Here is a 24,563-nt window from a genome sequence, read left to right on the forward strand (position 1 = left end):
GCTATTCAGAGATTCCACAACAGGAGAGGGGTTATCTTTCGTCCTTTGAAGATGTTGTCACTGAACAATGCAGGAACAGGACTTCCAGGAGAGCACAATTATTACCCAGCGCCTTGGGTTTTCGGCTTCTCTTCTATCGTCAGACAGTGTCAAAAGTCAATCAAGAGTGTCCACATGCCCTCTGTTCTTCCGAACGAGACTCATCGTACACCCCAACCTCCACCAGGCTCTCCCCTCAAAGTTCTTTGGCAGTCCCTAGCTCTTTACTGTGTCCGGATCCTCAAGTACCAAGAAGCCAAAAGATCTCGGGGCTGGACAGGGCCGATTGATGAAAGTTGCCGCTCATGCGCCGACGATGGTCCACGGGTTGAAAGAGGCTTGACGAATGGCAATCTAGGGAATGAGGACGCGAGGACCCGAACGACTTGACAGAAAAGAAGAAAAGGAGTAAAAAGAAACGATGTGCTGGAGGACGTCAAGACAGCGTGGGTGCGGGGAAAGATCAGAGTTGCAAGAGGAAGCAGCAAAGCATGGTTGCTTGAAGCAAAAGGGGAAGCGGCGGATGTCATGAGATAAAGAGACTGGGCAGACGACACCACGACCAAAAGAAATGTTTCCAACGGACGTCGAGAGAGAGCGAATCTATCCGCTTGTGTGGACGCGTGCCAACCATTCGAGGCCGGGTTATACTTCATGATTCGAAGACGTGTGGTCGGCGTTACCTTGCACCAGGCTCTGTTCCTGGTCCCCCCATCTACATTGCCACGGGGCGTATCCAATCAGCAGCCAGAAGTGGCATAAGACGTGAGTGTGCCTGCACAGGAGCCGTACGCCGCTAGCTTGACCTGCACCAATCACCCAGGTCAACGGTTAGCCCATGTCATCCGCGATGGCAGACAGAGTCGCGCGTGTGGAGCCAATACGCGGCCGCAACGCCTGACAGCACTGGGCTGCCATGAAGCGGAGGCCGCGGATACGGTCAGCTGTAGCTGAAAGGGCTTGAAGAACGACAATCAACGGCCTCGAGCCACCACGATGGGTGAGGATACGGCTTCTGGGATGGGGATTGGCCAAGCGCGACATGGCAAAAGGAAGACGCGAGTTGTCAAAGGAAGGCTGCCTCGCGAGGCGTGAGTCGCGAAAGATCCTCGCGCGTCCGGCCCCCACCAAGTAACCGAGGACCAGTTTCAACGTCATCCCATCAACTCCCAGACCTTCTTCTTTACCCAGGTACCTCTGCACCCGCTGAACGCTGACCCACTCCCACTCCTGAACCATCGTCTAGCGGCCTGGAAACATCGGCTTCTGCCAGCTCACTAACTGCTTCCCATGCCAAGCATCCACAAGGGGTTTGTCTAACATGTGACCATCAACATGAGGAGCTGCTGAGCAACGCGGAATCAACCTTGTTCCAGGTCATCGCATCGGGGAGTACACTGATCTGCGGATTTTGGCTATATCGACTCCAGAGTTTCCTGCGCTTTCCAAGCGTGTGCAACCAGGCCCAGTATCGTCGTCCTGACACGGTCCGACAAAGCAACAATCATGGGAACGTTATCGAGAGTAGGTAGGAAGCTCAAGAAAGTAGCAACTTGAGACGGTGGGGGCCGATAGAGATGCGGAACGAAGTTGGAAAGAGCGGTTCCGTAGTCTAATTTGGGGAGGAACAAAGACATGAGCTTGGACAGCAAGCGCCAATCCAAGCGGCTTGAAACTCAACATCTTTCTTCGCGCCATTGCTTCATCAGACCCTCATCTCTTTCCTGTCTACCTATTCATTGTTTATCGTCTCGGCAGGTTTTTGAGAGCCGCGATCAGGATCAACGCCCAAGGACCGCCGCTGGCAGACTCGGATTTCACACCCCTTTTACCTCTGAGTAGGTCCAGGAATACCGATCCGTCCATTTCTACCCCGACTTAAATAGAGGTAGTACGTTGGCTTCCGTACGACCAGGGGATACACATGGAAAGTCACCGTGCCAGACCTCAAGACTGTGTGCCTCGGATAGGAAATGAAGGCCTTGTTCGCAGGCGTCACAAGCGTGACGGCTCTGCATCTTTGCGCGACAACTCCCAGGTCCATGCATTTCCAGAATGGAAGCTTGAAGATCAGGAAGTCAAATCAATAAACTCTTCCCACTCTTTTGCATCCAGCAGCATCTCAAAGTTGAGTGCATCTCGAAGAAAGCTGCCCTGGCTTTCCGGACATGGATCGCCACTTGCTGGCGGGAGTCCAGAATTTTCACCTGCAGCCGTCAATTCCCGCAGTCCAGTAGGTGGTGTAGAATCATCCGTTTCGAGCCTTGGAAGGTCATTTTCAAAGTCACCGCCTGCCGACCGTCTCAGAGTCCCCGCAACCGAGGAGCCTACCTCACCTCATGCTTTTTCTTCGATCACGTATACACCGTCAGTCTATAGTGCTGCAGCGACCGGCTCAGAAGATGCAAACCTCTCGAATTTCCACGCGAGGACAAAATCTTCTTATGAAGGACTCCTCGTTCCTGCAGGACATCTCGATGAAGTTATCGAGTACAGAAATCTGGACGACTCCGGGTCAGGAATCAGTCTGGAAGCGAACGATTCGCAACCTGATATCGTCGGCGATGCTGCGGCGGACAGGATCCCCTCTCCGTTTGTGCATCCTGTTGAGCTCTCTCCTTCGCCACTTTCACCAGCTCCAAATCAACCCCAAGGTGCTGTTCCAAGCCCTGTCCAGCCAGCACCAGTGGATCCGGGGCTGCATCGTGCCATTACTGGTCTAGAGAATCTGATTCAGCAACCAGCCGATACATCTCAAGCTGGGCCGAGCCACCCACGATCGCCCCAAAGTCAGTCCTCTTTAACGTCAAAAATGGAGCCGTTGGTAGTCTCGAGCTTGGAAAGCGTTCCTGCAACTGCTGCATCCCTAAAATCTTCTGTGGACTCCGGTTTTCCCCCACCACGGGTGATGTCGAACAACATTCAAAATCGCCCTTCGATCTCGGTACAGCCACTCAATGTTAGATTGCCTAAACCTTCATCGCCTGTGGTCGTCACCCCTGGAGAGTTCTACAAGCGTCCATCAAGAAAATCAGTGCCGGGCGACTGGGCCTACGTCAAGCACAATAGAGCGCAATCCAGTCCGTCCGTCCAGTCCTCTCCCGAATCGGACTCGGATCTTGAAAAAGGGCGACAGGAAAGCACCCACTGGCGAGCGTGGCACAATAACACGAAGCGTCCCCACTACCGTGATGATCCCGGCTACGTTGATCGGCACGATCGTCCAGACACTTCATTAAGGCAGAGGAAGAGAGCCCCACGACGCAATCAAGATCATTCTCATCAGTCGGAGCCAGGCCGTAGGGACAGAGTCGTTCGACGGAGGAGAGAACACCGGAGCGAGCATCGCGAACGCTATGGAAAGCCCCAAAAACAACCTCGCGAACTTCGAGTCGCCTATGCGGATGATGGTGGCTTTTTTGGTCATCCTGGCGCTCTTGGTGGGCAGAGCAGTTGGAATTTTTTCAAGCGTCATCGACGACAGCCGCTTGCAAGAAACTGGGGAAAGACGAAAAAGAGGATCTGCGCTGCAATAACGTGTATTAACACCGCCTTGGTTGGTTTCTTGATCGGTGTTTATGTGAGAATCTTCGCTCTCTCAAGTGGCTTGAACTTACTTGTCCTAGGCCGGAGAAGTACCGCGAATCCAATATGTCCTCGCTGATGAGAGCCATTCTGTTACCTGGGGCAACTTTGGGTCAGCCAAAAATCCCCACGAAAAGGAAAATGCTTACCCTTGAACTAGACTCTACCTCGGATTGGCTATCACAACTTCCCTCTTTTGGCCTCTTCCCCTTCTCCATGGTCGCAAACCCTACACACTGGGTGCTTTGGCAATCTTGCTACCGCTTCAATTTCCTCAAGCTCTTGCTATTGAGAGGTTGAGAGGCCCAGATCAAGCCTATCGCATCTGTTTGTTGCTTCCCAGGGCCTTTGATGGCCTTGTTCTCGGCTTCGCCAACATTAACGCCTTTGCTACTCTTCTCGACCTCTTCGGCGCCTCGCTTCAGACTGCCAATCCTCACCAGGAATTAGTTTTTGTCAATGACGTCCGACGACATGGCGGAGGAATGGGTCTCTGGCTGGGCATATGGTCGTGGTGCTTCATGGCCAGCATTGCAGTGGGTTTCCTCGTCGGCGCCATCATCATTGGTGAATTGAATCCAGCCTGGGGCTTCTACATCGTCATCATCATCATTGCATCGGTCCTGATGCTTAACGTTCTCGCGCCAGAGACTCGACGGGCACGTTTCCGCAAGTCGACAGTAGACATTGTCGATCCACGGTCCGAGTTCGTCTATCGACAGGTCGTCCAAGGCGAAATCAAGCTTCACATCTCTGCCGAAGGCCCAAGATGGTGGGGCGACGAGGTCATCGCAGGAGTCAGACTGTCTTTTCGCATGATATTCCAACTCGGCTTCAGCATGCTTGCTCTCTACATCAGTTGGATCTATGCGCAGTTTGTCCTGCTCATTGTTGTAAGTCTTACGCCATTGTTGTCTTCTTGAAGAGTCCTCACCAGCCCTTGTAGCTTCTCGGGGCCCTTCTCTCGCGTGAATATATGCTTGCACCTCGTTACGTTGGTGCGGGCGTCGCCGCTCTCGCTGTCGGTTCCTTGCTTGCCATTCCTCTCACCAAGGCTGGTCTCTTTTCTCGCGAACGCACTCATGGGCCTCGAACAGACAGCATGACGCTCGAAACACAAATCTCCTGGACAAGCCACATGACGCGCCGCATAATTTTCACCACATGCCTACCCCTATCTGGGCTTGCCTACACACTCACATCTGCTGGACGCGAAAAACTTCCATGGGCGGTTCCCGTTGCATTTGCCGGAGTAGTCGGGTTTCTAAGCACGCTCGCTTGCGCCGAGTGCATCGGCCTTCTCATGGAAGGCTTCGACACCTGCGATCTCCAGCCCGGCGCCAATAGCCGACATCGCCTTGTTAGCGCCCCCGAAGAGATACGGCGTCGCCGCACAAACTATTCGTGCTTCCCACGCGTGACAGCCGGCTTTTTCGTCGCGCAGACGGCAGCTTTCATCCTTGCGGCCGCAGCAACGCTGCTTGGCGGCATGATGACGCGAAGATGGGGCACGCAGACAAGCACGGGCATCGTGTCTGTCATCTTGCTGGCTCTGACAATCGCACTTACGGCCGTCATGTGGCGGTTCAGGAAGATGCAGGTCATCCCCGACAAGGCCTTTGGTGACAGCGGTGTCGGCGTCAACGCGCCCCATGAGTGGCGCGACGCCATGTTGGCTGAGGACGCCAGAGCGAGGCGACGCGAAAAGATGAAGCGGGCCAGAAGCCATGCCAGCGATGGCGGTCAAGTGTCGGATAAGGACGATTCCAGCGAGGACGATATGGCTGACGTCGAGCTCGAGCGGGATGATGACTGGAAGCCCGTCATCTTGGGTAATCCGTCGGGCAAGATTCGCCGCATGAATGTGCTTGAGTTGGGGCAGTGGAGCAGGTGGAGCGAGATTAGACGGTTGAATCTCTTGCTGAATGACCGTGGTGGCAGGCGCGACTTTTGAGTGTTCTTGTTCTCTGGTGCAAACACCTAAAGGGGGGAGAAACATTAAAGAGATTGTTTGGGAAACGAATTGAAAAAGGGGGATGAATGAGGTGAGTGTCTGAAGCATTCATACACCTAAAATCAAAGTCCCTGGGCCTCAAATCAAACGCAATGACAGTCCGCGGAATGTGGACTTCATGCTTTCATGGACTGTTTCCGACCTTGAAATAGTAGTCTACTCCAGCCTCAAACATCTAGTCACTCCCATTCTTCCCATTCATCTTACCACACAGCGGCATCGTCCCTGGCGTCTCCCGCAGCGCCTCTTCCATAATCCTCAACCCCTCCTCCAACTGCTCCTCCGTCGTCGTCGTCAACGGCGGCGCCAACCGAAATTCACCTCCAAAGCTCGCCATAGTCGACAACTAAGCCCACAAGCCCTTGCTGGCCATCTTCTCCGCCACGGCCGCCGCATCCTTGGTCGCACCCACCCGTCTGGACACTCCAGCATGCCGCCGGATGAGAGGATGGGCTCGACGATGAGTGCGGCGAGGCTGCCGCATGAGGCGCGATCGACGAGGGAGAAGCCGTCGGAGAGCTCCGTTTGGCAGTCGTAGGTGCCGTCGGCGTGGCGGAAGATGCTGCGGTAGGCGTTGGGGGCGGGGAAGATCAGGTTTCCTGGCATCTGCGACGCTTGTGTGAGACGAGATGCTGATGTCGACATGGATAGCACTCTTCAATCTTACTTACCATGGGGCCATGGCCAGTTCGTCCAGCGTGGTACTGCGCTCCGGCTGCCTGCATCAAAGAGCAATCAGCCGTTCTCTCTCTCCCACCTCACGCAGTGAATAAACCTACCACTCCAGCGACGCCATGCCAGCTCGCGGACAAGCCAACAATCTCAAATTTGCCAGTGTAGTTCTCAGCCCGCTTGATGGCCGCCTCGTTACTCTCACCGCCCGTGCTGAGGAAGAACGCCTTATCCAGCCCGTCTGGCAATAGGCCCGTCGGTTTCTTGCCCAGCGCGATCGCCGGCGGCGACAGCATCCCGCTGAACAGGTGTTCCAGGCTCGCCGCGTGTGCGCTGATCGTGTCGACGATTTCTGGGTGTCCGTGGCCGATGAGACAGGACTATTGGAAGGCACCTTGTCAGTGGAGGATCTCCAGAGGATGAAGACGATGATGTTATGGACAGGCAGGGGGTAAGTGTTCGTGAGGGGCGTAAACGGATTTGGAATAACCATCTGTCCGCTCGTCCAGTCCAACAGGGCGTGTCCATCAGCCGTGTATATAGACGCGCCCTTCACCCGCGTAATGACGTCTTTCGAATTCTGTGCCAAAATGCAGCATGGCCCAAAAAAGGTGCATCCGCTGACGAATGTTACTCGGCGACCTCCTGCACATATGCGGATTTCTATTGAGTCCCAGACTGTGAGCAAGCGCCACTGTCCGGCCTGAATTCACCACATTGCCTTGGATGTCCCCGAGCGGTCTGCCAGACAGGTCGATGAGCGCTGGGTAAAGGGTGGCCAGATGCGGCGTCAAAAAGTCCTCTTGGAGCGCGGCTATGGCCGACTCCCAAAAGCACTGCGAATTTAGGCATGGGCGATGTTTCAGGATCTTGGAGCGATTCCAAAATGTCAAGAATATTGCGTAAATTTGACAGTAGAGCGAAGAAGGAATCCGAGACGGGCGGCTGCAAAACGCTTCTTCATCCACGACTGGGAAACATACTCAAGTGCACGTGCTCAAAGTAGAGATTGACGACGTGGTTGAAGAAGGGTCCAAGAATCTGCTCGAGAATGTCGCGCTGGCTGCGTCCGGGGTCCTTGGCCGGCCGCGAATCTTCTCGTGCGTGCGGGATGGCCATGTTGAGGACGAGCTTGCCCGACACTCTGGATGCAACCTTGTAGCTCTGAGAGGGCCGTTGGCTGGCGGAATCCGCCTCGAGATGCTGAGGCAGTATTTGGACATCTTCAGCGACCATTGGCGCGATGATGATGACGACTCTGCTGCGTTTGAAGGGTTCGTCTGGTCCAGAAGCGATTGGTCTTCGTTAGGCACAGGCAGACCTGGCGATGGTGGATTCACCAAAGACTCATCTCGCCGTTGGCTCAACTCTTCGTGCACTTTCCTTGCTCTTTTCCGCGGCCTACCTGCCTGTCCCCCGCTGCTTTCTGCACCCGGAGCGGTGCGGGCGGCTGCATCGTCGAAGAGACAGGCGAATTCTTTCGTTTCTCAAAGTTGACACGGCGTGCCTGGGAGCAATATGATGCAGCGCACAATTCGCTGGCGACATTTGTCACAAGCTGGGACACGATGGCTGCGGTACGGGCGGGCTTGTTGTGTTGCCAAAGGTCCACGAAGAGATGGCGTGCAGATGCTGGGATGAACGTGGCCGGCGTGACGTTCGGGTAACCCGCACTGCCTGCTTCGGCATCGATCCGAGTACCACCTTCTGGGAAGAAGAATTTGTGTCCCTTTAGCAAGTTGCAAATACACATGGCCAATTGTTTTCAATTTGGAATTTGTTGATCTCGGGTATCATATTCGTAGAGTCATTTTTTCTTCACTTTGCAGCACGTCTCCTTCTACTAATTCTTGCCCTGGTTTATTTCCACAGGTATGTACAATGAATGGGCGATTGTCTATTACTCTTTGCCATGATTCGTTCTATGAGTCTACCGCCACATCCCTCAGCTAGATGGCGAAAAGGCGCTCTGGACAGAGCCATACCTGCAGTGCGTCAGCGCGACTCAAATCATGTGTGAAAAAGAGACTTACCCCTGCGGACATTGGCTCCCCAAAGCGACGCTTCCACTGCGCATGTAACACACCTTGGCCTTCGAACAAGCCTCGGTGGTACAATTGGGGCTCATGATGCTGCTCTTGCCCTGGAGAGTGTTGAACACGCTGACGAGCGTGGTGTTGCTCTCCATGGCTTCCGTGACGCGGTGCCAGAACGTCGCATTGAGCGGCGCGTCATCCGGCCACCCCGCAGCAGGTCCGTAGGTGTCGCGAGTCGAGTACTCGAGGCTAAACGTGGGGCCGGTGGTGTCGCCCAGTTCGGAAAAGGACGATACGTCTGCCACAAAGGTCCACGCGTCGACGATGTCAAAGGAGCCCGTGTCGACTTCGTAGAGCCGGAATCCGGAATTTAGGTTGGTCAAAGGTGTCACGGACGGTCCGATCCAGCCTGTAGTCAACGCATTTCCCGCGTTTTGGACAGTGCCGTTGTTGGCATAGTAGATCATGAGTTGGTCCTCGTGAGTGTGACCGAAGAAGATGTTGGCGATGACGTGTGGGCTGTAGCGGTCGACGATTTGGTAGAACAAATCTGTAGGGTTGGGAATCGGGTTGGTGCCATCCCAGCCTGAGAGGACATGGCCAACTATCCAAACACGCTCATCAGCGTCTTCGGCAGCTTGCAGCTCGTCTATCATGAACTTGAACATGCCAGAGTTGTCTGGGTCCGTTGTGTTGATGAAGTTCAGGTAGTTTGCCTTGTACCAGAAATCGGTGTTGAAAGTAATGACGCGGAGACCATAGTGATTCTTGATGCTATAGGCACCATAGTGAGTGCGGGCCTGAGCAGCCTCGGCTTCACCAATCCATCCCTCGTGCAACCAAAGGCCAGCAACGTGGTCAAAGTTCCACGACTGCTGTTGGCCAAGAGGGCCCGGGAGGTTGTGCGGAGCATCGATAGCTTCTGGATTGCTGTCATGGTTACCAAGTGCCGCAAAGATCGGTCCCGTAATGTACTTCTTGAAAACATCAAACAGGCTCGTTTCTGCGTACTCGGTGTAGGCCCTCGAGAGCTGGGATTGGGGGTCATGAGAAACCAGATCACCAGTGTACACTGTCCAAGCCAAGGGGGTTTCCTCGTCAGTTCCAGTCAGTGGGCCAACTGCCTCCAACGCAGCAAGTCCGAGGTCATAAGGCGAGTCGCACTGAAAGGCCCCGTACAAAGGGGCCGGGAAAGAAATCTGACCCGAGCCACGCAGGTCCGTGTTATGGACGTTCGTGCGACAACACATGCTCGCAGAGCAGTTTGCTTCAGAAGCGACGGAGTAGCGGGGATCCAGATGAATGTCGGACATGTGCAAAACTTTGACGCGCTTTCCGCTGGCCTTGGGCGCAGTAGCATTGGCAGGCTTGGGCTTGGGGAAAATGGGCGAGACGTCAAGGGGAGCCGTTTTGTAGACCGGACAAAACTTGTTGATCGAGTAACATATGTAGCGGCCATCGGATCCAGCCAGGTCGGCAGAGCGAAGAATTTGTGTCCAGATGGCGCCAAAGGTGGTAGCTTCGAAGTCTTCCTTGCACGTGGAATGAGAGTGCAGGCCATACTTTTTGCAAAGCTTCACCATGGCTTTGGGAACTGTCGATGGTGCGTAAAGAGCGAGTTCTTTCGCGATAGACAGGGCATCGAGACATTTGGAGCAGCTGCTGGCTGTGCTGTTGCTCTCGATGATTGTTGAAACATTAGCGATTACATCGTCAACAAGCTGGTTGACGTCGCGCGATGAAAAATTCAATAATGGTTCCGGGTAGAGAATAGGGTCCACATCCTTGTCCGGGATGGTCTTAGGGTCCGTCAAGTTCTGCGGAAAGGTAAGATTCAAGATGGGATCGTAGATGGCGGGTTGTGGTTCTTGCGTCGCCGCGGGTGGAACATGGTACGAAGAAAAGACCGACGTCGGAAATCCAGGGGGAACAACAAAGGACGACAGGCCGGGAGCTGTGTGCTGAGCAGAAGAGGTCAAGGCTAGATAGACCATAGCCATGGTGAGTGGTGTTGAGAGCAGGCCGGCCATGCTGGGGCCGAAAAATGTAGCGAGTGAAGCACTGCAGCTGACAGGGCCATGCCAGGCATACAGCAAAGCTTATGTGTCATGCCTGATGGACGCATGCTGTCTATTGTGGACTCGCGACAACAGCAAATGTGGGTGGAAAGCGTCCACACGTGCGCCGTAAGCGCGGTCCCTTGCGGCAAGCTAGTGCCGCTTTTCCCTGACCTTCCCCATCCATCAGTATAGCTCGTCCATCCACGCCTTTCTTTTTCGCTTTTCTGTCTCAGGAGAGACAAAAATCATGCTTATCGAGTGCCGACAGCCGTGGGATGGTATTTCCAGGGTAGACATTGGTCGGTCCAATCGCGCGGCACGACGCAAACAAGCATTTTGCATCGCTGCAAGGTTGATCAAACGACACATCCAAGCGAGAAATCGTAGGAAATTCCTAGCACTCTTTCCATGTCTTTGGAACTTCATATTGCGGCTTCGGTAAACAAAGACCCGTCGTCTGTCTAGCGTCACTGACGTCAGATGATCATCCACCATCCCAACTGCCGCGTGGGCTACATGTGGACAAATTGAAGCCTCATCGAGGACTCGCGACGCATGTTTCTCTTCCAAGTCTGCGCATGACTGCCCTTCGAAAGAGCTGATTTTTCGTTAAATCGGTCTTATCTGAGCCCGCAGCCGCTCTAATGCAGACTGCAGACAAGACTGAAAATCTTTTCCCAGACATTGAATCCTGGTGGATACGCGCACGTCTTCAAAGCGTGATCCGCAGCGATCTTCTGGCGATGAAAAGCAGCAACTCGGTGCGAATACAAAGCTCGAAACTGTGCAGCTTCTTGACGCATTGCTGTAGCTGTCGACTTGTCCGCTCGGTCGACAGCTGTCTTTCAATTCTCGTTGACTGTTGAGGAGCTGTTAATGCGAATGCTCGAGAAAGGGCAGCTGAGTCCGATCCCGCCCCAAGGGTGGAGTGTCGACTTCGAGTCTGAGAAATCAGCTTCGCTCTCTGGTCCTGTCATGGTTGCTTACCTTTAACGATTCATTCCATGATTTGCGACTCAACTCCTTGTAAAGCATCCCGTCTTCTTCGCGGCAGGCATTTAAATCATCCGCTCTTCTCCCTTTCGACACGTTTGCACCTCATCTTCAAACGTGTCCCTGTTCAAAGTGACCTCTTTCTCCCGATGCCGCAGGCCTTGTGACGAAATGGTACCTTGCAATCGAGGTTCAAAGGGTCGCCCTCTCCTGGACCAAGTTCTCCAGCGGATAATTCAAGTGAGAGTCAAGCTTTTCGTAGGACTTGGGAGCCGTTGGCCCGCCATGGCCAGGACAGCTGCAGACCAACGAAACGGCCCTCTTGGAATATGAAGCCTGTGCCTTGCAGCCTCTGTTCTCGCAGTGCCTGGTGAGCAAGCGGTATTGGCACTCGCAGAAAAAGATGTAGACGAGGTAGTGACACATGATTGGAGTATAACTGGTGACTTGAATAAAGAACAATGAAAGATGAGTCGGAATGTTGTTTATACGCTTGATGACGATAGAAAGAATAGATTTGAAGCGTCAGAGGGTACGATCCATTTGTAGCCGAGTGCTGAGTTAGGACCGTCGCAAAGGCCGAGTACCTTTATAGCAAAGGAATTAAGATGACTGCGCAAAGGCTCACGGACGCAAAGTGAAACTCGCTTGGCACTCGGGTCGAAAAGCGGCCCACTGCTTTGCGGGATGGTATCAAAGGGATAGGGAGGCCGGAAGTAACACGGCATGGTGATATGTTACCAACCTATGCGAGTTTGGCAAGATCGGTCCATCTAGCCCAGGAGGGAATCCTTAGGAGAGCTCGTGTTACCCGAGTGCAACAAAAGTTGACAAAACCAGCTAACAAGGCTGCAACAAACAAAGTAAACCTACGTGGCAAATATCAGCGTCAACTGTGTGGTGTTGCAGGGTATCTCGTCTTCTATTTTGGGGGCGGAAGATGACCGCCTTTACGGGAAGAGCTATTTGTACATCAATTCGGCTCTCTCGCATCAACCTGGTGTTCGTGGTTCCGCAAGAGAATGTCTGGGGCGTCCAGGCCATGGCCCCCAGGGCCGGTTGGACGCAGGTTCATGACCCAGTCGTTCGTTTTGAAACGGGGCCTGGGGCTCGTTGGGAGACAATGGCGCTGCCGGAGACTGCAGACTTAATGGTCCGAGGAAAATCTAGTCCACGAACCTGTCCAGGTGGAGAAACTCCATCGCAAGGGAGGTTCGGTTCTGCGACGGGGGCGCGGCTTCAGAGAAGAACAGTGCCTATGTCCGATCTAGACACTCTGCCTGTGATCTTCATTTTGACGATTTTCCCTTGCTCTTGGCTTTTTTGGCCATGTATGCCTCTACGGTAATCCCCTTTGTAGCAGCTTTTGCGGCATATTTTTTCATTTTCTGATTTGAAATCCCTTCGGCCACGACCGGCGGACTCGCGTCAGCATTCGCCTGAGCTCTTTCCGTTTTGCCGTTCGGCTCTCCAGCGTCCGTACCGTTCCGGCTGTCTCTGCTTTTGCTTGTGGATTTCCTTAATCTGCTTGCAGAGTCACGGTCTGTTTCAGATTTGACGCCTTCGGACGTGTCTGCGTGCTTTTTCGAGTTTTTTTCCGCTCTTTTCAGCCGGCGAGCCTCCTTTGCGGCCCATCTAACAAGCTTTGGATCTTCTGTTGCGATAGCGTCGACTGGGATTGACTTGTCATTTGACTTGTCCTTTTTCTTTCTCTTCTTGTCCGACCCTTCTTTTTCACCATTGCGCTGCCCATCCTCGTGTTCCTCGCGTTTCCTTTTCTTTTCACTCTTTCTTTCTTTGGTTCCCTGTTTGGATTTGTTTTTTGTGGCGGCAGGCTTCGGCTCGGGTGTCGTTGCCGTTGTGGAATTCTCCGAAGGGGAAGACGTTGAGGAGTTGCTAGTCGGCGCTCCTGTCGTTGAGCTTTTTGGTGATATGGTCCCAGGCAAGAGGCTACCTTTGACAAAGGACATGTACAAAGTGCCTCGTCCGGCGTTTTGTCTCACTGTGGCCAGCTCTGTCTGAATCTTTGGTGAGCCCTTGACCTAGAGGATCGCGTTTCGTGAGCGAAATGAGGATCGTCGACGAACCTGCTTGCCCGTGCCCAGCTCCTTGAGACCTGTATCATAGGCACGCATCCACCACTGATCCGCAACTGCAGTCTTCTTCGACCCGAGGCCGCGACCTTCTTGTCGCCTGGTGATAAGGAGAGGCCGGGCAATTCCTCTATCATTCTTGTCGAGCGAGTGGCCGAGACCACGCCATCCTTGTCTTTTCAGGAGGGATGCGGCATCCATCGCAAGCTCACAAGGTCCTGGGCGAGTCTGCGAGGCGGTCGGAGTGTGGGGGCAAAGAATGGACTGCAGAAAGTTGGAAATTTTGGTAGGCGCGTGAAATTCTGATTGAATCGTGAGATGGCTGACTCATCACGTAATTGACTCGCGCGCATGACATCCATCACGTCTTCTACCCAAGCATCTGATCAACAGCACTGAGTCTGTTTCTATCGCAGGATGCTGTGGACTATTCTAATTTCTAGCTGTACGAAGCGCAAGAATGTGCCATTTGACATGGGCCTTTGAAGTGGTTGAACAGTTCCTGGTGTGAGAAAGGATCGCCGCAGCCATTTCAGCCCTATCGGTGTCGGCGCAGCTGGTCGCCGACTGGATTTGCAGGCCGGCCTCAGCTTGAGATTTTGTCCAAGTTAACTTTCCACAAACACAACCTCCACCTCAAAACTAGGCACTTGCCCACCATGTCCTCTTCCATGCGCAATGCCGTACAGCGGCGTGTAAGTGACGTCTCAATCTACTCTTCCACAATCTAGCTCACAGATTCAGAACCACCGAGAACGCGCGCAACCACTTGAACGTCAAAAATGGGGACTCCTCGAGAAGAACAAGGACTACAAGCTTCGCGCAAAGGACCACAAAGAGAAACAGAAGCGTCTAAAGATTCTCCGGCAGAAGGCCGTCGACCGCAATCCCGACGAATTCTCGTTTGGCATGCTTTCAAGCGGCATCAATAAGGCAACTGGCACCAAGAAAGGAGACCGAGGAAATGAGGCCTTGAGCAACGATGTCGTCAAGCTTCTCAAAACACAAGATGCTGGTTACATTCGTACGATGCTGCAAAAAGTGCGAAAGGAACGACAAAAGGCCGAAGAGGGGTTCGTTCTGGACGATGAAAAAGGCGAGATTGAGGCTCTCAAGGGACGCGCAGGCAAGGGCAAGCACACCGTCTTTGTCGGCAACCAGGAGGAGCAAAGCAATTTTCAGCCCGAGGAATGGTTTGGCGCAGAAGACGAAGAGCAGCTCATGAAGCCCTGGGGCCGTCGAATCAAAAAGTTAAAGAAGCAGGACGATGACGAGGAAATGAAGAATGATCAAATCTCGAAGAAGCCCACACCGAAGGACGATGCATCAGCAGCCAGGGAGCATCGGCGAATCCGAAAAATGCGCGAGCAGGCACGAGAACACAAGCGATTGAGGATCGAGGCACTCAAGAACAGAGAAAGAGAATTGGTTCTCGCCGAGCAAGAAATTGAGAAGCAGAGGGCCAAAATGAGCAATCAAGTTGGCGGCGTCAACAAAAACGGAGTCAAGTTCAAAGTTCGCGAAAGAAAGAGATGAATTATGGCCGTCACACGTTGCGTCGTCCAACCATCCTACCGTCCAAATACACCCCGTTTCGACTGCTCCCGTAGCACTATTACAGTTTTGCAGGCATCCTCATGGCCGCATCCAATCTTATCACTTCTCCGTTCAACATGCCGTTCTCGACAATCTGACGAACCATGAGCGCAAACTCGTGTGGCTTCCCCGGTCTCTTTGGAAACTCCATGCCCTTCTCAAGATTCTTCCTTGCGCTTTCGCTCAACCTGGCTATCATGTTGGTGTCGAACAGACTGGGCGCGATGGACATGACTCTGATGCCGAAACGGCCCAAATCCCTGGCCAGGGGCAGAGTCATGCTTAGGACTGCGCCCTTGGAAGCTGCATATGCTGCCTGGCCCATTTGCGCCTCAAAGGCAGTGGAACTCGAAACCATGATAATGACGCCACGCTCCGAGTCGGGACCACTGGGCGTGTTTGAAGTCATGTGCGGGATTACCTGGCGTATGAGATCGACGGTGCCGCGCAGGTTGATGTTGAGGATATAATCAAAGTCGGACAATGGCATGGGCTCGTTCTTCTTGTTGATGATCTGCGAAGCCAAACGGCAAGTAGTCAGAACCACATCAATGACATTATAACCATCCCCCTGCCTCGTCTCGCCTTGATGTCTTACCACTCCGGCATTTCCCACACCTGCTGCAGCCAAAACGCCTCCCAAGGGCACTTGCGCCTCCTTTGCCCATTCGACCGATCCCTTGATTGCTGCTGCTATGCTGTCTGTGTTTGTGACGTCGGTCTCAAAGAAGCGACAGCGCTCGTGTCCCAACGCGTCGACCAGATACCTGCCCGCATCGCGCTTCACGTCGAGGACTGAGACGTATGCGCCATGAGCGTGGAGGTCTTGCGCCGTGGCGCGGCCTAGGCCATTTGCACCGCCCGAGATGATGAAGAGGCGACCGCGGATTTGCATGCTGAAGCTCTGTACGGTCAATAGTTCGAGCAAATTTCGCAAGTGAGAATGTAGCCCCGATCAAGTCCGCAACCGACGTCTTTATATCGTCAAGCCAACTGATAATTCCTTCACCGTACGGGGATATTGTCATCCGTACGGAATCGAACTCCGCACATGAATCAGCGTCATGGCGCCCATTGGATGCTCGTTAGCCACGCCTCAGTAGATCACCGCAACTCCTACCCAGGAAAGGGCGTAGATTCGTCGACGACGGGCTTATGCGTTTCTTGGCAGTTGTAGTTGGCAAAATGGACCAGACCCGATTCCCCGGGACGGGGACGCGGACCTCGCTGCCCAGCTCGACCGCCCGCGTCGCCGCCTTTTCGTCCTCCTAGGGCAGGCTTCCCAAATTCCGCCGATCAACCGCCAACGGTTTTGGGTGGAGCGACTCCATTGCTGTTTCGACTCTCGAACCACCTCAGTACAACCTCTTGCCGCTGGGAGCTGCGCTTGTGCTCTCCTCCCCGTCTATCCCGACCATTCGCTGCTGCATTGTCTTCCTCATCCTCTTTTCTGCGGCCACCGTCTCGCGTCTTACCGAACCAAAACTTCGACCCTTTGATCCGCTCGTTCCATCCCGCTTCTCCACACCTTCGCACTCTGTTACCCACTGGTCGGACATTGGAACCAGCAGGTCGAGCTAGACATCGCGCCAATTGGACCGCACCGGCCCTCGCAGCACGAACAAACATACCAGTCAGAAGCAGAGGGAGAGGCAGATCAAGATCTCGCCATGGCCGCATCGGCGGCAGCAACGGGCGGCAGTGGCAGCAATTCAGGTCCTGCAGGACCAACGGTGACAATAGACCGCGACTCGATACCGCGGGACCCGGTGCCGACGAGGCCGATTCCGCTCAAGGCGAGCCAGGAGGCGCAGGTCAAGGAGCTATACTATGCGCGCGTGCGGCAAAAGTGCGCCGATGAGATAAGAGGTACGCAGTTGTCTTTGGTGCGGTTTCCATGGCGGGCAAGAGGGTGATTTGGGGAACGAAAAAAAAGTATAATTGGAAGAGGAGGAAGTTCAGGCGTAGCAGGGTCTACTTCGTTCACCGGCTTGTCATTTTCCGTCGTCTCAGACCACTTTGCACGAATCTCAAGACACAAAACAGTGAAAACGGAAGGAATTCATAAGGCTAATGATCTTCTCACAGAATTCGCAACATGTGCTAGCAACCGCACCTTCACAGCCACCTTTGCCTGCCGCGCGCAACGGCTGGCCATGAATAGCTGCATGGTGGGCTACGCGACGCAGGAGGAGCTGGACCGCGCGCGCGAGGAGTGGTGGGCCACGCGCAGCCTTCGCAAGGCCGAGCGCGAGGCCAAGGAGCGCAAGCGTGTTGAGCAGGAAAAGTTTCACCGCGAGTGGTGGGGTCTCGACGAGAATGGCAGGAGAAAGCTGGCGGATAAGAAGGCTAAGGAGTAGAGAACGATGCAAGAAGGAAAAGCGGCGATGATGGTTCGAGGCTCTGGAGCCAGTCACCAGAGTTGAAAAGAGATGGCGGGCATACACGATGTTGGAATGTGCCCATCTGAAAGGCGATTTGTATGTACTTTATGCGCGCGGGTAGGGCGCCGCGCTTCTCCATGTACAGCTTTCTCGAAGACCAAAAACTCCTCCATTCAGCTCATCCAAGGCATAGTCACCACCGCCTCGGAGACCCCCTATTCCTCTTTCTGATTTTGGCATGCGCCATCCCGTTCCATCCACTTTTCGTGGACGAATACCATGCGCCCACTTGTGATGAGAAACCCTATGAATGAGCACCATAAACGCCAGGCGCCTTGTTGTCCGAAGGCCAATTCCCGCCCGTGCCAACGCGCCTCTGCCGTGTGTCTTTGGATGACGCCGGTGCATCCTATGCATCCATCATCTGGCTGTCGCCGCCGCTGCCGCCACCACCTCCACTGCCAACGCCCATGACCTCCTCAAACTCATCCTGATCGTATTCATCGTCGCCCTCCTGTCCTCCCGTCTCCTGAACGCCCTCCATCCTTTCCCCGCCGTTGACGCCATCACCGCCGCCCTGTTGTCCCGTCATGTTGACGTCGCCATCGTCGTCGCCGTCATCCTCAATCTCGCTCTCCCACTCCTCCTTGAGGTTCCACCCGGCGCCCGTGAAGCAGTACCGCTCGGGCGGCAGACGCACGCCGTACTCGCGCTCGGGCTTGGGCAGGCCGACTCGGTTCTTCTCGGTGCCGAGCTCGAGCAGGAACTCCTTGGGCAGGTTGGGGTTGAACTGGTAGTTGAGGCGGCTGGCGATGGCGCTGCGCACCGCGCCGAGGCTGACGCTACCCTCCTGCTGCGCGGCGGGTCCCTGTGCCGCGCCGCCGCCTTTGCCCGTTGTCGGTGCCGCGGCTGTCGTTTCGGCGGTGATGGATACCGCGTCCGACAGCACGCCCGCCGTGTAGCGGTATGCGAAGTCGAGCAGTTGGAGAGGCACGCGCTCTTGGTACGCTTGGACGCCTTGGTGCGCGAGCACCATGTGGATGAGTCGCGAGTCCTTGGGCCGTTTGCCTAGGCCAGAGTCGGAGATTGACGTGGGCGGTTGGACAGGCTGCGGTGGCTGCTGCGATGCGGGTTGCGCTGCTGAGCCATTGTTGATTGTAGGTGCCGCTCCGTCGGCGGGCGTCGTCGCGTTGTTTGCTGTTGCGCCTGGCGCAGCGCTGCTGCTGGGCGGCGTGCTCGTGTTCGCTGCTGCTTGCCCACTGGCGTTGGGATTCGTGGGCGTCGTGATGCCGTTTGGCGCGTCGCCAGTTGCCGGCGATGCCATTATGAAAGGCGAGCCGCACTGCGGCAGCTGTGGTCGCGAGTCGGAGGTGAGGTTGTCGTGTTTGAATGTGGTAGAGCTGCGTTGAATGGGGTGGATGGTGCAGAGGCTGGGGCGCGTTCCTAGCGGACGAGCTGGATTATCCGTGGCGGTAGGGCTGTCCCGCTTGACATGCACTCGACTCGATGCAGCTTAGCGCTCACTTTGTTACAACTTCAATCGCAGTGTAAAGAGCCCAATGCGTCAATCAATTGTCATCGAACGAGGAATAAATTCATGCCCAACGTCGCACATTAAGCCTCAAGCATTCCCACCTGACCAATCACTCTCTCAAATCCTTCTACGCTATCAGAATCTATCTATGACATAACCGTTCCCAAACTCGACCGACCCAGGCGTTTTTATTGAACTTCGACAGGCATTACAAGATGAAGCTTCCTGATTTGCGGGAGTTTCTCTCCGATCATTCCTCTGCTGATACGTACACCCTCCGGCACCAACAGCATACATCGCTGGGGTTGTTTGATCCTTCGATCTCGAACCAGGATACCGGATACTTCCACTGACAAGCTAAGCAAACGCGTGCTTGGTTTTCTGTGGTCTCAAAGCATATATCAGCTCCGATCAGTATAGCCAAAGCAGCGTCTTCTGGTAGCACGTCAACGTAGTCTGGTGTTTCAAAATCCCCTCGACGCCATGCTTCCTCCAATTCTTCCACCAATTTACTAGGCAAGAAGCTTAAGTGGAAGTTCAAGTCAACTTTGAAATCCGTTACTTGGGCCGCAGGGGGCTCATTGTCTCTTGCCGAGGGCGCATCATCTGAAGGCACAGAAGTAGAAGCTCTATGCTCTGGTGGTCGATCCGTCCGTCGGGTGATTTGAGGTGATCCTGCTGAGAGGGTGGGACTTGTTGGCGGAGAGTTCCGGCCTGATTCGACCGATTTTTGGCGTGCAGTAGAGATTGTTTGAAATTCGTCACTGTTGACAGGGCCCGGTGTCACGTTTGGATCTCGGTATTGACCGACCGTCCCTTGGGTAAATTGAGGTGGTCGTGCTGGGAGAGCGGGACTAATTGACCGAATATCCGGGTGTGTTTGGACGATTTGTTGATGTGCAGCAGAGAGTCTCTGAAATCCGTCACTGTTGACAGGGGCCTGTATCTCATCCAGATTTTGGTAATGACCGCCCGACTGTTGGGTGATTTGAGGCGGTCGTGCTGGGAGGGCAGGTGTTGTTGGCGGAGAATTAAAGCGTGGTTGGACGGTTTGTAAGTGGGCAGCAGAGACTCTTTGAAGTTGGGCATCGTTGAAAGGGCCCGGTATCATGTTCGGATTTTGGTAGTGACCGTGGTCTACCATGTGCGGTCTTGACTGGTTAGGTGCTGGTGAAGCCCAGGTCATGGGAAGCTGTGCGACCCTCTGCTGGAAACCATGCGGCGCTTGAACAGTCGAAAAGTTGCGCATTTGATATTGGGGTATCGTGCGTGGATTCATACCAGGCATGCCAGGCATTGGCGCAGTGTATCCTTGTCCATGTCTGCTGAAAAAACCGGGGGGGTTGCTGTTTGAGAGTTGATAATGACGAGCGACCATTACCGGTCGTACATTGGAGCCTCCTGGTAGCACATTGGTAAATACCGGCTGTCCATTGAATTGTGGGGCCAATCCATTAGTGCGTGGGAGTACTTCATTGCGATGTGTAGGAACTTGACTGGATTGCGCTGGTGCTCGATTGAAGTGTGCAGGCGGATTGCGATAAACGAAGTTTTGTGTCGGGGTGTTCGATCTAGGGATGGGGTTCTGGTTGTCGATCGCGTACTGTTGCTGTCCAAATTGACCAAAGCAAACTGGGCAGCCTGCGCAAAATGGATTGTGGGTTTCCATTTTTTGGCCGTCGTGTTCTTGATTGTCTGAGTCTAGAGCGACAGTCTGATGGTATATATGCTCGTATTCCTTGTTGGGGACTTGTTGGCAATGTTGACACAAGGCAACATTTTCGGTACCAAGGTTACCAGAGGGCTTGCTTCCCGGTAGCGGTTGACTGCAGTTGGAACAGTTCCTGGCACCGACTGAATCCAGGGCCGTCGAGCCAGACTTAATTGCGTCCATCTTCACATCGGGACTGTGTGTGTCGCCTTCTGTTCCAGACTCGATAAATTTCCGCCGCTTTCTGTAGTACCCCAGACACTTTTGACATGTTACTGTGGTTCTTTTCCAGCTTTTACTCCAGAAGTGTTCCACTGGAAGACTCTTTCGACATTTGCGGCATTTGCGAAGGACCTCGATATCAATCACAGATGTTTTTGACTTTGTTGATCTCCATCGCTGAGAGTTACGTCGCCCCCTTTCCCGAAATTTTTGACATTTTACCGTGGTTCTTTGACAGACTCCACTCCAGAAGTGTTCCAACGGTAAACGTTTATAACATAAGACGCATTTGCGAAGGCTGTCGCCGTTAACCTCAGACATGGAGCGCGTCTCTAGACAATGATTGACAGAATGAATGAAGCACCAGAAAGAAATGGGAGCGTGAATACCGGTGTCCGATGAAAGTTGGAGCATGCGGATCGGTGGTTCGCGAGGTGAGAAGTCAGAGTTGGGCTGAGCGCTTAGGGAGAAGTTCCTTCCCTCTACGAGACTTTCGAAAACAAAAGCCAACCATAAAGTGAAAGAACGACTTATAGCAAATGGCGCAGGCGCGGGGTTCTGACGACGCTCGAGCTTTCCATAGCCGACTCGCGGATTACATGGCGATAGTTGATATCAACGAATGTATGGGCAAACGAAGGCAGTGCGTGAAGCATGCCATGATATGGCTGCAAATGGAACAACTATGAAGAATGGGCGGAAATGACTAACGCCACGCCATGCATGTACTGATAGGGGTGTGGAGTACAATGAGGAAATCTGGTAACGCCGTCCCAATGCCCTCTCAATGCCAAAAGTATGCAACGCCGTTGACTCTTGAGCTCGACGTCTGTCAGGCCTCTGTCCCCTTTTCGGTCGACTCTTGAGTGTGCAACGCCCGTGCCAGATCCTTCAAGTCTTGTTTGGTTGGCTGTGCTTCAGACTGCGGAATTGGTGCATCGGAATCTAGATCAAGCTCGTCCAGCTGTTTGTCCAGCTCCAAAGCCTCTTCTTCATCGATTTCCAGGTCGCCTTCTTCATCATCCCCGAAATCATCTTCTTCTTGCTCAGTATCTTCATCGTCTTCTTCGTCGTCGTCGACGTCGCCCTCGATGCTTTCCATTATGCTGTCTTCCATATGCCCAGTTTCATCTATGCTATCCCTGCTCATGTAGCTTGCTTCGAGACCCCCGTCATCATCTTCGGCTTCAGCCTCGTCTTCGCTTCGCAAGCTCGTTTCGTCGGGCTCTTCATGCTCGTCACTGTCGCTTGCTGAAAATTCGTCTAGCTCGAGTGGCTTGTCACGCCAGTAGTTGAAGTCTGTGAATTCTTCGGCGCCATTCTGAACAAGGAGACCCACAGGCGGGAAAAAGTGGTCGACAATCTCGCGCATGGATGTGTAACCAGTCTTGTACTTATTGAGAGAGAGAAGATCAAGACTAACTTCGGAGTTCGCATTAATCGTGAAGATTCTGGTGGATGGAATGTTGACAGAGCGGTAACTGAGCGCGTCCGTAAATCTGTTGCCGAATCCCGCGTAGAAGGGGGTTTCGCCCTGCGGCTTGTTGAATAGCCCCATGATGTCTCTGAGACAAGCCATTTTGAAGACCTCGGGTTTGCGGAGGTATACTTCGCGCCTCAGTGCTGCCATGGTGCGATCCGGACTCATGATTACCGGTCCTTTGGGAAGACGATAGCCTTCTTGGACTACGCCGTTGAGATAGGCGCGTGTTGTGTCCGCCTGACCAACGGAACGAGAAGTCAGATACAATAGATTGTACCCGTTTGTCGCAATGTCAGTGTACAACTTGGCAACACCAAGATGCGTCCAGTCTCGGCCAAGCATATTCAGAACATGTCCGAGCGCATCAGATCTACTAGAATCAGAGACGGACCATGCGCTCAAAGTGCCAGGACTTACTTTGTGATGGTCCCATCGATATCGGATATTACAACTGGTACATCGTGCCTCCAGTAGTAAATGGAGGCCTGACAAGTTGCACGATTGACTGTAAAAGTCATGGTGTTTTCGCCAGACTTCAGCTTGAGTGCTTGAAGTTGCTCGTTCGTTAGTCGCAAAGTCTTGGCATAATTTTTGCTAGATTCACCCCCAGTCATCTTTTCCGGTGACTTGGGAGGGGTGAGAAGACCAACACCGCTGTCAGAATCCCGCCTGGCATGCTGTGCTCCAATTTCAGTTTCAGCATCGCTTCCAGCTTCATCGCTGTGGTAGCCGGGATCGCTAATAGCGTCGGAAGACCTGATCGCCTCGGGTTTCAGTCCAGTCAGCGCGTGTCTCCTAGTTGCAGCATCCTTCGCCTCTTCACTGCTGTAGATCCAAAGATTTCCATTCTCGTCGGCGGATATCAAGGATCCAATGTCGTAATTGCCCTCCAACTCCTCGGCCAGAATTCTCCTGGCAAGAACCTCTGCTCGCAGAGCATGTTCCTCGTTGTCTTTGCTACTTTTGTAACCGGTCATGTCTAGCATCAGGTCACCACTTTCCGTCACCTGAGATGGAATGTTGGAGGTCCACAGCTTTTTAGAGAGGTTCATGGCTCGTGCGACTGCTTCGCTGTGAGAGACGGGAGGCGGGCTAGTCGAGCGGTGGGTCAGCTCCCCCGGTTCAGGTTCCTTGACAACCGGAGGAGCCACAGTGTGTGCCTTGGTCAATGAATTTTTCATCGAAGGTATCAGCGCGTCGCTCTGGGCGCGGTCGAAATCCAGCGGTGGCCGTTGAGCTGTCCGAGGCATAGTCCGCGACCAGTCCCCTGAGCTTGAGCATTCGACAGTCGGACTGGCAGCATCACCTGGCTCACGTCAGTAACTTGGACGATGAGTATGTCAATGCGCCCCTTGTACCAAGATCGCTTTTCGCCCTCGATCTCCCCCGCTCATCTTGCCCATCAGTTGCCAGGTCCAAAGGCTCGGGTTCGGATAAGTGGTCGGATGGCTGCGATCCAGCTGGTTGGGCCTCTGGACTCTGTGCTGGCGAAACCAATGGAGAAGTTTGGAGCGATTCGGGGATGCTGTGGGAAGTCTCAAAAACAAAAAAGGCCTCGCCACCCTCGCCTAGTTTCATGGCATAGTCCTGCTTGACGCCATTTACCTTGAACTCGACCTTTTTCTCGAAGGGGCGAAGGAGGGAAAACTTTCCAAAGCGGACGTGGAAGGGCGAACAGGCCAGGGATCCATCTTCGTGCTCAACGACAATGACGTCGATCGCGCCAGACAGGGTCGCAGGGTTGATGGAATTCCACGTCTTGGAGACTGAGCTGCCTAAGCCCCGAACGTATTGCATAGTGCGTGATGCGGTGGCCGGTAGGAGAAAGAGGTGGGTGTGGTCAGGTAGTCGTCAAGATCGAACAGTGGCTCAACGGCGGCGCAAGTTGTTGGGTCGGGCCAAAAGTCCAGCGCCACGGCGGGCGGGAGAAGAATGTGCGTACGGGGAAAAGAGCGGCGAGGGATAGAAGACGAAGGGAGCGGTCGCAGACAAGGCCTAGGCGGATCAGGAGGCTTATAAGGGCACTCGCATCATGTCCTAGATCTAGGAGCAGGAGGAGGGGCGTATGATGGGGAGCGTCACGAGCGGCGGAGAGCCGCGTGCGGGCCGAGCTGGGGATATGAGTGGGCCAACCGACAAGG

The 24,563-nt window shown here is 54.0% G+C and overlaps 11 protein-coding genes across 11 annotated transcripts; 3 read left to right on the forward strand and 8 right to left on the reverse strand.

Annotated features, from left to right (window-relative positions):
• Nucleotides 1-34: 34 nt before the first annotated feature.
• On the reverse strand, nt 35-782 carry IWZ02DRAFT_261690 (uncharacterized protein). Its single transcript, XM_066763360.1, has 2 exons — nt 179-782; nt 35-130 (listed from the first exon to the last, which is right to left on the reverse strand). Exon 1 carries the CDS (start codon nt 693-695, stop codon nt 264-266), a length of 432 nt encoding a protein of 143 aa, XP_066623282.1. The 5' UTR covers nt 696-782; the 3' UTR covers nt 35-130; nt 179-263.
• Nucleotides 783-1,963: 1,181 nt separating this feature from the next.
• Nucleotides 1,964-5,578, forward strand: IWZ02DRAFT_433036 (uncharacterized protein; the record flags this gene model as incomplete). The annotated part of the gene is made up of 4 exons (XM_066766256.1): nt 1,964-3,619; nt 3,666-3,736; nt 3,785-4,517; nt 4,571-5,578. The coding sequence occupies 4 exons, from the start codon at nt 1,964-1,966 to the stop codon at nt 5,576-5,578; spliced, it is 3,468 nt and encodes a 1,155-aa protein (XP_066623283.1).
• Nucleotides 5,579-6,040: 462 nt separating this feature from the next.
• IWZ02DRAFT_355922 (aminotransferase class-III) lies at nt 6,041-6,881 on the reverse strand (the record flags this gene model as incomplete). The annotated part of the gene is made up of 4 exons (XM_066764298.1): nt 6,041-6,244; nt 6,310-6,357; nt 6,418-6,690; nt 6,801-6,881. Coding segments are annotated over 4 exons (606 nt in total), but the record flags the coding sequence as incomplete, so codon positions are not given.
• A 1,374-nt stretch (nt 6,882-8,255) lies between these two features.
• IWZ02DRAFT_433038 (acid sphingomyelinase and PHM5 phosphate metabolism protein) lies at nt 8,256-10,376 on the reverse strand (the record flags this gene model as incomplete). Its single annotated transcript, XM_066766257.1, has 2 exons — nt 8,256-8,295; nt 8,344-10,376. The coding sequence occupies 2 exons, from the start codon at nt 10,374-10,376 to the stop codon at nt 8,256-8,258; spliced, it is 2,073 nt and encodes a 690-aa protein (XP_066623285.1).
• A 2,031-nt stretch (nt 10,377-12,407) lies between these two features.
• IWZ02DRAFT_261826 (uncharacterized protein) lies at nt 12,408-13,755 on the reverse strand. Its single transcript, XM_066763361.1, has 2 exons — nt 13,487-13,755; nt 12,408-13,417 (listed from the first exon to the last, which is right to left on the reverse strand). Exons 1-2 carry the CDS (start codon nt 13,691-13,693, stop codon nt 12,689-12,691), a joined length of 936 nt encoding a protein of 311 aa, XP_066623286.1. The 5' UTR covers nt 13,694-13,755; the 3' UTR covers nt 12,408-12,688.
• Nucleotides 13,756-13,857: 102 nt separating this feature from the next.
• Nucleotides 13,858-15,068, forward strand: IWZ02DRAFT_261862 (U3 snoRNP-associated protein-like protein Utp11). Its single transcript, XM_066763362.1, has 2 exons — nt 13,858-14,187; nt 14,237-15,068. Exons 1-2 carry the CDS (start codon nt 14,152-14,154, stop codon nt 15,026-15,028), a joined length of 828 nt encoding a protein of 275 aa, XP_066623287.1. The 5' UTR covers nt 13,858-14,151; the 3' UTR covers nt 15,029-15,068.
• IWZ02DRAFT_261871 (uncharacterized protein) lies at nt 15,068-16,292 on the reverse strand. The gene is made up of 2 exons (XM_066763365.1): nt 15,687-16,292; nt 15,068-15,602 (listed from the first exon to the last, which is right to left on the reverse strand). The coding sequence occupies exons 1-2, from the start codon at nt 15,981-15,983 to the stop codon at nt 15,108-15,110; spliced, it is 792 nt and encodes a 263-aa protein (XP_066623288.1). The 5' UTR covers nt 15,984-16,292; the 3' UTR covers nt 15,068-15,107.
• A 79-nt stretch (nt 16,293-16,371) lies between these two features.
• Nucleotides 16,372-17,665, forward strand: IWZ02DRAFT_261864 (cytochrome c oxidase biogenesis protein Cmc1 like-domain-containing protein). Its single transcript, XM_066763363.1, has 2 exons — nt 16,372-16,957; nt 17,177-17,665. The coding sequence occupies exons 1-2, from the start codon at nt 16,759-16,761 to the stop codon at nt 17,446-17,448; spliced, it is 471 nt and encodes a 156-aa protein (XP_066623289.1). The 5' UTR covers nt 16,372-16,758; the 3' UTR covers nt 17,449-17,665.
• On the reverse strand, nt 17,666-18,897 carry IWZ02DRAFT_261865 (transcription initiation factor IID, 31kD subunit-domain-containing protein). The gene has a single exon (XM_066763364.1). It carries the CDS (start codon nt 18,794-18,796, stop codon nt 17,882-17,884), a length of 915 nt encoding a protein of 304 aa, XP_066623290.1. The 5' UTR covers nt 18,797-18,897; the 3' UTR covers nt 17,666-17,881.
• Nucleotides 18,898-19,209: 312 nt separating this feature from the next.
• IWZ02DRAFT_261891 (uncharacterized protein) lies at nt 19,210-21,562 on the reverse strand. The gene has a single exon (XM_066763366.1). It carries the CDS (start codon nt 21,351-21,353, stop codon nt 19,257-19,259), a length of 2,097 nt encoding a protein of 698 aa, XP_066623291.1. The 5' UTR covers nt 21,354-21,562; the 3' UTR covers nt 19,210-19,256.
• Nucleotides 21,563-24,435, reverse strand: IWZ02DRAFT_261908 (Lipin/Ned1/Smp2-domain-containing protein). Its single transcript, XM_066763367.1, has 3 exons — nt 23,781-24,435; nt 22,840-23,728; nt 21,563-22,792 (listed from the first exon to the last, which is right to left on the reverse strand). The coding sequence occupies exons 1-3, from the start codon at nt 24,217-24,219 to the stop codon at nt 21,772-21,774; spliced, it is 2,349 nt and encodes a 782-aa protein (XP_066623292.1). The 5' UTR covers nt 24,220-24,435; the 3' UTR covers nt 21,563-21,771.
• Between the last annotated feature and the right edge of the window lie 128 nt (nt 24,436-24,563).

Source organism: Phyllosticta citriasiana, assembly GCF_038021145.1.
Source record: "Phyllosticta citriasiana strain CBS 120426 chromosome Unknown IWZ02scaffold_6, whole genome shotgun sequence".
Lineage (NCBI taxonomy): Eukaryota > Fungi > Ascomycota > Dothideomycetes > Botryosphaeriales > Phyllostictaceae > Phyllosticta > Phyllosticta citriasiana.